This window comes from Martes martes (assembly GCF_963455335.1).
Source record: "Martes martes genome assembly, chromosome: 1".
NCBI lineage: Eukaryota > Metazoa > Chordata > Mammalia > Carnivora > Mustelidae > Martes > Martes martes.
Window position 1 is genome coordinate 144,157,885 of NC_137888.1, and position 10,803 is coordinate 144,168,687.

Genomic DNA, 10,803 nt, shown 5'->3' on the forward strand with positions numbered 1-10,803 from the left:
AGAAATGAAATAAATTGGCCCTGGTTTATAACCTCAACTACGAAGATGGTTTCCTTTGTTGTAAAGGAATCTCAGCCATGAGATCGACACATGGGATTGATTCTGATCCTGCCACTTTCCTTCCCTGACCACGGTCATCCCCTGCCCCTTTCTGAGCACTGTGCTGTGAGGGTCGTTGATGGGTTAGTACATTTAGTTTCTCAAGAAGGAGCCCTAGCAAGTCTTCCTCAGGGTGGCTTTGCAAGTAGGGTCAGAGGGGGCAGTTTCGCTGAGTGATTGACCTAAAAAAAAAAAGTACTTCCATGGCAGCTGTCTTAGGCCAGCTTTACTAGAACTAGTCTGACACAAAGATTTTTTTTTTTAATTTTATTTATTTGTTTTGACAGAGAGAGATCACAAGTAGGCAGAGAGGCAGGCGGGGGGGGGGGGGGGTAGCAGGCTCCCCACTGAGCAGAGAGCCCGATGTGGGGCTTGATCCCAGGACCCTGAGATCATGACCTGAGCAGAAGGCAGAGGCTTTAACCCACTGAGCCACCCAGGCACCCCTGACACAAAGATTTTTGTGCAATGGTTCATTGAGGATAGGTCTCAGAGGAAGGGAATAAGAGAAGCAGGAATGGGAGAAGCTCAGCAAACCTGTAGTTTCAAGAGTTCTAGCCTCGGTCTGATCTCATGGGGGAACTCTAGAGGGTGAGTTGCCCCACAGTCACCTCCCTGCAGAGGCAAAGGGTTAGACTATGAAAACCCCCGCATAAATATATCGTTGGCTGCAGGGTACCTGTGGGGATGAGACTTTCTGGAAATCTCCAGGCCCAGCAGCAGTCCTCCAGAGAGGGCAAAGGTGTGAGCCCTCAGAACTCAACACCTGTGGCAGCTGGGTTGTGGTGCTGCTGGCCGGGTAAAGGGATCTGGGCAGGGAGCCAGTGACACCAGCTATGGCAGCCAAAACAGCTGGAAATGGACACTCTGTGGACTAATAGATTATCTAAAGAGCACTTTATATCCTATACAAATCCTATCCCATTATACTGTATTAGAATATACATACCTCAAGTCAGTGTGCTAAGAGGTCATCATATTGTTCGATTAGATTGGATTACAAGATAAGTCTGGAGAGGAATATGGAGGTCATCCAATTCAGCCCTTCTGCTTATAGAAGAGACGGGTTAGGTCAGAGTCAACTGTACTGAGAACCAGCTCTGATTGCCAGTCCTCTGCTTTCGTTTGGATTCAGCCCAACTCCTATCTAGTGAATGCCTGCTATGTATATGGCACAGTTTTAAGCACTGAGCAGAGAATTGGAAGACATGAGACTCAGCCTCTGCCTTGGACCTCACAAATTTAAAGTCTATAGAAGATAAGGGAATGGAAGAAAGAAAGAAGAATATTATGCTGATCAAAGTTCCACTCTTACCCCTAGAACAGTAAGGAGGAAGCGTTATGGCACTTGAGGACAAAAGTAGACACACAGAATGATGGTTTGTGCTTGTCTCAATGTGATGGGAGGCCTTCATCTCAAATCTCCTGAGAAAAGACGATATCCCGGTCTCTCTTCTACTTGGGGGTGGGGGTGGGGGTATCACAGAAGATGAATATGCAAGGGGGTTCTGGGAAAGGGGAGAAAAAAAATAAACCAGTAAGAATAGGCCATCCCTTTTCAAAAGGTGCCTTGAAAGCTTTTTCACTTCTTAGCCTGGAAGGGCAAATTATTGAAAGTTTTACTCATTAAACAAGACTGTTTTGCTAAAGGCCAAAGGTACTACTTTCTGAGAAGTATATTGGATCCAGCCCATCCCCCCTTTCCATCACAGACACGTTTTAATACAGGCGTGTTTTCTATCTTTTAGGTTGTCCTGTGCCGCGGTGATGTGTGTATTGATCCCTCCACTTAAGTTAGTGTGTTGTTTTAGTATTCAACTAGAGTTGAGGCATTGCCACTTTGGACCGGATCTAAAATTCATTCATCCATCCATCCATTCATTCATTCCTCAATAAAGTGTGTGCTGAGAGCCTCTTGTATAGGAGGTTCTGTCAAAGGTGCTAGGGATTCAAGAATGACAAAAGGGAGTCGGAACCTGCCCTCAGATATTCAGTCTTGTTAGATGAGACAAATAAACATGTGATCATGTCACAATATGGTACAGGCTAAAATAGAGCTCTGCCGGGGACCTCTGGCCAGGAATGGCTTGGGGATATTCAAGGAAGTTTCTCTAAAGAGATTGACTTTAGCAGAAACCTGAAGCCCTAGGCAAGGGGTATATCATCCGCTCTTCTCTTCTTTGTCCCATGGATCACTAAAGGAAAATTACCTTTTTAAATTTTGTTTGTTGATGTGTTGTTAATCGCTTTCCTCCGTCATCCCAGTAAACAGCTTTGCTCAACATTTGTGTCATCATTGTTATGGTAAGGAGCCTTTATAGACCTTGTTTTCTTTGCTTTTTTTTTTCTTTTTTTTTCTTTTACTTTCTTTCTTTCTTTCTTTCTTTGGTAAGTAGGCTCCACACCCATTGTGGGGCTTGAACTCATAAGCCTGAGATCAAGAGTCGCATGCTCTCTCCAACTGAGCCAGCCGGGTGCCCTGACATTTTTTTTTCCCTAATCAGTATTCCATAGCAATTTTTTTTCTTCCATTGTGGAAAAATACACATAATCTAAAATTCACTCTTTCAACCATTTTTAAGTGTAGAATTCACTCGCATTAAGTACATTCACAATGTTGTGTAACCATCACCATTATCTATTTCCAAAACTTTCTCATCCCCCCTCCAACTGAAACTCTGTATCCATTAAACAACAGCCCTCCATCTCTTCATCCCCCAAACCCTGGCAACCACTATTCCACTTCCTGTCTCTATGAATTCGTCTATTTTAGGTACCTCGTAAACGGAATCATGCAGTATTTGTCCTCTTGTGACTGCCTTATCTCACTCAACATAACATTCTTAAGGTTCATCCATGTTGTATCGTGTCAATTTCATTCCCTTTTCGGCTAGATATCCCCATGAAGTTTACCACCACATATTAAACCTGTTTATATACTGGGGACCTTCACTAGGCTACCAATCATCATAATGTGTAAGATTTTTCTACCTTCCAAGAACCAGTTTTGTCCCCCTTGGAGCAATATCACCCCACTGAGAATGCCTGCATTAAAATGTAACCTCAGGGGGGCCTGAATGACTCCGTGTCGGTTGAGCATCTGAGTCTTCATTTCAGCTCAGTTCGTGATCTCAGGGTTGTGCAATCGAGCCCCAGGCTGGCTCTGAGCTCAACATGGAGTCTGCTTGTCCCACTCCCTCTGCTCCTCCCCCCATTCGTGCTCTTTCTCTCTCTCTCACTATGTCTAAAATAATCAATTAATTAATTTAAGAAATAAATGAAATGAAAGTTCAGTGACCTTGTTGGTCTTGTTCTTCGCTGTCCCCAGCTGTCAGCACAGTACCTAGCTCATAGCAAGCCCTCAACGATTATTTGTTGAATATCTCTCAAGCTCTTTCCGCAGCCACTCCTTCCTTCTTATTTTAATCCATTGTTCTTAAAAATTGCTCTCAGAGTAATCAGAGATATATTTTGACGCTCAGTGCCTCAGGCTACTCAGCCAGAGCTCTCAACCTGCTCAGGTCCCCAGCTGCACACACCTTTCTCAATGGCCCCGTGTTCACCTCCTCTCTTTAACAGAAGTGAAAGATTACGAGCCTCCATTTGGTTCCAAGGTGCGGGAGCATCCTTGTGTTGAGAGCATGAAAGACAATGTGCTGAGAGACCGAGGGCGACCAGAAATTCCCAGCTCCTGGCTCAACCACCAGGTAAGGAACAGCTGTTAGGAGGGGAGAATAAGATTTCTCTGAAGTAGCCTCTAAGGGAGGAGAGGATTGTAGGATATTGGGCTTTAATCTGTGTCCCTTTGTGTTCTACGGTCCTGTTAGGTTTTGTTTATAAGGAAAATATTAGTCAACTGGTATGGACATGTTGCTCTGAGTTCCAAGCAGCAAGTAGACACAGCATTCAAAGATGGCTCTCAGATAATCATTTGAGGGATATCTGTCCCACTTTGCAAGCCCACTTCTTTCTGGTTGAAATATTTTGTTTGCAGCCTCTGCCCCTCACCCCCAAGACTTTACATAGAGTGTTTATGTTTTGTTGCCTTCTGGGTTCCAGATATTTTCTCTTGGAAATCTTCAGCTCTAGAAGGAAATACTTAGCAGAATGAGAAGTAAGCAGAGTTTGTCAGCCGGCTGGACTCGGGGGGTCCATTGCCTTGTGCTCAGGGCCATATTGGTGCGCAGAGTTTTGCAAAGACAAGGCCAGTTCAGAAAAGAAGAGAGCCAAGAGAATTAAAGTGCAAGTGAACAAACAGGAAATGTGTCTGTGGGGAACATCTTCCTGGCTGCTGCTTTTTTTGCTTTCAAGAGATGGTAGGTTAGGCCATTTCTGAAAGGATAGCAGCTCTGGGCTTAACAGGGCAAGGGAGAACTATTCAGATTCTTCGTTTGGGGGCATTTCGAGGAGGGCAGTGGTCAGAGAAAAAGAAGAAAGTGGCCGGTGGCAGGGCCGAGAGGGCCATGTGACATACCCAGGAGAGCGTGAAGGAGGAATGAGAGAGAACAACGCACTCCCATCTCACCGACAGAGCTGATCTTTCTAAGGAGTAAATAGTTTTATGGCCTCCTTGGGAAGAATTCCCTTATCCAGTGAAGGCTGGGGCGAAGTCTTAGGTTTACCTCAGGGCCAGGCAAATTGAGATAAGAAACAGAAACAACAAATCACGCTCAATCAGGAAGACAGATGGAGTGGGAAGCCCAGTCTGTGCCAATCCTGGCCTGGAGCCACTTCAGCAGACAGACCCTAATAAAGTCAGCGGAGAGAGCGTGAACCAGGCCATCATGGCCCAGGGCTTCCCCAGGGGTTTTGGGCAATGCCTCTCTGACTGAAAAGGCAAGGCTGTTCTGTGTTACCTCTGAAATCAGAAGGCACCGGTGTTATTTCTCTCAGATTCTGTGGCCTCCTCCGCTGTACAGTTCTAGTAATGAAGCCATTATTCATGATGATAAAATTCTGGAAAGAATTTGCATAATACATTTTTTCTCTTAATGAGATTTGTTGCCCTATTGATTTCAAGTTAATGCTTAATATTTAATTTAATTTACTGCCTGTAATTACAGTGCCCGAGTAAAATAAATGTTACTTGTGTACCAACAATACCACTCCACTCTTAACAGGCCATCAATCAATACCGTCAATTAGGTGAATTATACAATTAATTCAACATCATGAATTCACTCACAAGTTGGGAAGGGAGGGAGAGGCTCCTAGGTGTGTTGGGAAAGTTATCGGTAGTAGATGTTGGATGGAAAAGTGCTGGGGTGTATCCGGTCTGCCTGGGCCACTCTGGGGAATCACCAGTGACCAGACCAGCCTCTCACTGCCAGGAGCAGGCTCTAGTTCTTCCCATCGATTCAACCCCTGCCTGCTTTAAAAAAGGGCTTGAAATGATAAAAAGTATTTGCAATGCAAAATAAAAATGACAGCCGTGAGAGAAAACCCTTGCCACCATACTGGGCAGCATTTCCTTGATGGGCCTTTGAATGAGGCCTTCGTGGGGTTGGACGAAACCCTCTGACACAGCCTAGAATCTAGCCCAGCTGACCTACAAGACAGCTGCTTCTACAGTGCAGCCTGATGTTGCTGGGGGGTGGGGGGGATGGGACGTGGGGCCCAGGGGACCATCCTTGGCAGCTGTTGGAAGCTGTCCACAGAACCTGTGACTTTCCAAGATGAAACCAGACCAAAGCCTAGACTTGACTCTGATTGCAGTATTCAGTGCTGTTTAAACAGAAATGTGTCTAGGATTCCAACTACAAGGTACTCTAGAAAGGTAAAACCACAGAGACATTAAGAACCGTGGTCTCCAGGGGCTCTGGAAGGGAGGAAGAAGGGGTGGTGGGGGCACAGATGATTTTTAGGGCAAGGAACTTACTCTCTGGGATACGGTAATGGTGCATGCATGTCATCGCACGTTTGTCAGAACACCTAACATGTTCCCCACTACAAACTGTGGACTGTGGTTGGTAGGGATGTGTCCGTGTTGGTTCATTGATAGGAACAAATACACCACACGGATGCGAGATGTTCGTGGTGGGGGAGGAGGTATGTGGAAACCCTGTGCTTTCCACTCGATTTTGCCCAAAAGTGCCATAAAAAATAGGTAAGGGTGATAGGATATTGAGGGCCATTCTTCAGGGGAGTTTTCCAGCATTGGGATGCTTCTGTACCCCAGAGGCCTCCAGGAGAGGCCTTGTCGCCATCAAACGTGCTGGCTCTCCATTGCACGACCTGTCGTGATCTGATGGCGCCCGGGAGCAAATGGGTACAGCAGCTCAGGGTGTCTGTGCCTTCTCTCCCAACCGCAGGGCATCCAGACAGTGTGCGAGACTCTGACCGAGTGCTGGGACCACGACCCGGAGGCCCGGCTCACTGCCCAGTGCGTGGCGGAGCGCTTCAGCGAACTGGAGTACCTGGACAGGCTCTCAGGGAGGAGCTGCTCCGAGGAGAAGATTCCGGAAGATGGCTCACTGAACACTACCAAATAGCTCTTCTGGGGGCAGGCTGGCCTACGTCTGAAGAGGCTGCCCCTGTCACCAAAGAACAAGAGGCAGCAGGAGGCTGTCCCTGAACCTGAACCAATGCTTCCTGGAAGCCCAGGGGGTCACTGCCGTCCCTATAAGCTGGTGGGGCTGAGCAGAACCACCAGCAGCAGGGAGTGGGTGACATGAAGCATTCTATGCCTTTGACTTTGTCATAGGATAAGCTGTGTTAGCACTTCCTCAGGAAATGAGATAGCCAATAACATTTGCACTTTATTAATGCCTGTATATAAATATGGAATAGCTATGTTTTATATATATCTATATATGTCTATATCTATATATATACAGCCATACTCTGGAAGGAGACAAGGAAAATAAAATTAAATATCCCAGGAAACTGGTTTGTTTGGAGAGCTCTGGAACCAGGCACAGAAGGAAGGGATCCGTGACAGCATTAGCACTTGACAATCAACTTGGCGCTGGTGTTCAGCCTGCACGAGGTGGGGCTCTGCATTAGGAGATGGGCCCGCCATGGCCATGGCCACACCACACTGGCTTTTGCAAAATAGTCATTCCCTGCGCTGCGGTTCTTTTCTGGCTATGAAGCCAATTAGCGTCCCACTGTTTGGGGACCAGATCCTGCGGTTCCTGTGTGCCCCTGCGTGTTCCTGGACTTTTCACTTGAGCTTCAAGCCCACATCTGGTTTGTGAGCCACTTTCCTCAACCAGCTCAGAAACCCTATCCCATCTTTGAGAGTTGAAAATTGCGAGCCCAGTTTTTCACCTTCGCAGGCGTCACAGGCATAAAAATCAGGACAAATTTCCCCACTTAGGAACTCATCATGTATTCTACTAAGGAGAGATCATCCTTTCTTTTCTTTAATCCCCACCCTCTACCTGCTACCCCCTACCCCCTGCCCCCATACCTATGCTACTATATTCCCATGCCACTATAAAAATTTGTTCCCTTTCCTTAAAGAGAACAAATCTCCCCCCTGGGGCTCATTGTGTTCGGTGTTTCATCAGGCTTGGTTCGAGTCTCTAGCTATCTATGCAAACACCTGTGGGTTCCATCTGTCTGGACTCCTGAATCCTCAGGTACATTTTGGCCTCGTCAGGAGGATTTGAGCTGCACAGCATTGCCGTGGTCAGAAGTGTTTCCTCAGGCACTCTGAACATGTGTTTTGCTTGGCCAGCATGGCATTTGACAAAATTGAGCCACTTTTTAAATATTTGGAGATTTTGAAAAAAAAAAAAAAATCTGGATCTCGCAAGTGAGGATAGATAGCAGATGGTTTCCATGATTCCCCAGTCCACATTATTCACAAAACGAAGGTGTAGACACACTTATAAAGCTGCTTTACTTCTCGATATAAACATTTGCCTTTTCCACTGCCCACCCCCGTCTGGGTATTAAACCCACCCCTAACCAAGGCTTCTTGTAAGAAATGTACTTTCCTTCAGTCCTTATCTGGCTCTATGAGCTTGAGTCCCTCCTCTTCCTGGTCTAGATTTGAAGTTGGTTTTTTTTTCGGACTGAAGGGGACCCCCTCTAAGCGGTCCCAGGTAAGCCCAATCTATTTTTGTCTATATATTAAGAGCTTTGCCCCTCCCCCCGCATTAGGAAGGGGAGCTCTTATCTAGAAGCTTTTGCCACGGTTATCTTTCTCTCCACCGTACCATCCCTTTGCAGGATTTGCCCACAAGGACTTGAATGTGGGACACAGGAGTCCCATTTGCAGTTAGGAAGTCTGTGTCCACGTGGGCAAGAACAAAGAATGAGCTTTAATACTCCATAGGAACTTGTTAATTCACAAACAAGTGTTAATGCTGCCAAAAAAAAAAAAAAAGTCTCTTTTTTAAAAATGTTTTTGAAGCTACCTATTTTCAGCCAAATAGGAATATAAGAGAGGACTGGCAATGAGTAAGTAGATGAGTTCCATTTGGATTTTGGAAGATCTCATCTCATTGAGGTTTTAGCAGATATGCGGAGATTTGGGATTAGGTGAGCCTCGGAGGCACCCTGCTCAGTGGGCGTGAGCTGAGAGAGTTCGGGACAGCTTGCCAGCAGTGCCCTAGAAGTGCCCGGAAGTTCCATGCACCTTAGGGCTCTCTGATGCTGTCCTAATAGCTGTTGCTCATCGACCTCTAGTGGTGAATTTCTAGAATACTGGTCCATTAATGGGATTTTCCAAGATTCAAAAGAGCTTTATCACTTCTGGGTGGTCATCAGCATAAACTGGAATGTAGTGTCAGATGATACTGTGGCTTGTTTTATTTCTTTTTTCTGTGTCAAGAAAAAGACCAAGGAATAACGTTCTGTAGTTCCTAAAAATACTGATTTTTTTTTTTTACTACTATAAAGAAAGGGAAAATTTTATTCTTTTATGGAACACTTCAGCAGTACTCATGTATTAAAATAGGAATGTGAATGCTATATACTCTTCTTATATCAAATGTCTCAAGCACTTATTTTCATTCTATGCATTGTTTGTCTTTTATATAAATAAAATGTTTATTAGATGGAATAAAGCAAAAATACTCAGGTCAGCTTCCTGCCTCCTGATCCCATTCATCGTAATTAAGCCTTTTAAACTCACTTGGTTATTCTACAGTTTATGCTGGGAAAGTCACAGGACAGATTCTCTCCACATTTCCCATATTCATTGTCTCCTTCAGCTGACAGTCTCGAGTCCTTTAAAAAAAAAAATTGCAAAAGATCCATAATATGAGATGTACTAGTTGTCATTGGTGGCCTGGGCATGGAGTCTGTATGTCTTGCAGCTGCCATCTTTCCTGTCCCAGGAACTGTTTCCATCCACATGACTGGCACAGCCAACGCTCACTGTTGCTGTTTCTTATACCTTCTTCTCCCCTCACATAGCAGGCGGTTAACTGTATCTTTCTGACTTCTGTTGTGTGTCATGGTTGCTTCCTCTTCCTTTCAGTTAATCTGCATCATAGATGAATGTGCCTTAGGCGGTTGGCTCCTGGTCATTGCTTGAAGGGTTTCTGGTTAACGATGTATATGATTTGCTGCCCAAACTTCAGGCTACCTGTTTTGTAATCCTGCTTCTTTTAAGTAATCAATTGAGTTCTAAATAGTTAAGATTATACATATTTAATGTAATAATGCTGAGGTTTAGAAACAGCACTGCTGACATTCTGCATTGGATGATTCTTTGTTTGGGAAAGTGGACCTGTCCCATGCATTGCAGACAATGTTCCTGGTACCCACCCCATAGCTGTGACAACCAAAAATGTTGCCAAACACCCCCAAATGTCCCCCAGGGAATAAAATCGCTCCCAACTAAGAATCACTGAACTAGATGATATCCTATACTACTGTGGGCATGAGTTATAGTCCTTTCTTAACTAATAGCTTGGCAATTTTAGTGGTTACCTGCTCCTCCATTTACCAGCTACACGAACTAAATAAATTTCTTATGCTCTCCATGCCTCAGTTTAATTATATATAAAATAGGATTTTACAGGCCTCATCTTATACAAGATACCATTGTGTTGGGAATACACGCAAAGGTTTTTGGAATTGTGTTGAACGTGGAAAGCCTTCAATGCATATTGGCCAAGATTAAGTTGGTTTATTATGCCAATGGCTGCTTTCACAAAGAGGGAGATTTTTTTTCCAATTTATTATTATTTTTTTCAGTGTTCCAGCATTCCTTCTTTATGCACCACACCAAGTGCTCCACGCAATACGTGTTTTCCATACTACCCACCACCAGGTTCACCCAACCTCCCACCTCCTTCCCCTCCAAAACCCTCAGTTTTTTTCTCAGAGTCTCTCATGGTTTGTCTCCCCCTCCAATTGCCCCAACTCACTTCTCCGCTCCATCTCCCAGTGTCCACAAAGAGGGAGATTTTGAGACAGACCCTAGAAAGCATTCACAACACAGAAGAGATCTGGGAACACGCTACAGACCTGTAGAACAGGAACGTTTCTGTCCCTGTGCGTTGGCAGTCTGAGAACTCTCTTTCACTACCTGCTGTGTCATCACATTTAATCCCCCACTAGCTCCCTGAGGTAGAACTATGCCCATTTTGCAGGTGAGAAGTCATGCTGAGAGAACTCAAGAAAGAAGCCTAGGGTCTCACAGATATAGAATCTGTGTACAAGGCCAAATTGTCCTAAAATTTAGAATAATTTGGAATCATGCTTGGTGCTTTTCTCTACCTCATACTGTTTCCTGAGGGA

The 10,803-nt window shown here is 45.0% G+C and overlaps 1 protein-coding gene across 2 annotated transcripts in view; it reads left to right on the forward strand.

The window, feature by feature from the left end:
• The window catches only part of TGFBR2 (transforming growth factor beta receptor 2), an 88,399-nt gene extending 79,262 nt beyond the window's left edge, over positions 1 to 9,137 (forward strand). For both annotated transcript variants that reach the window (XM_080815655.1, XM_080815656.1), the window contains exons 6-7: positions 3,679 to 3,806; positions 6,411 to 9,137. In XM_080815655.1, coding sequence (XP_080671781.1) covers positions 3,679 to 3,806; positions 6,411 to 6,590 — 308 coding nt within the window. In that variant the 3' untranslated portion in view covers positions 6,591 to 9,137. The remainder of the gene's footprint in view (positions 1 to 3,678; positions 3,807 to 6,410) is intronic.
• The last annotated feature ends 1,666 nt before the right edge of the window (positions 9,138 to 10,803 follow it).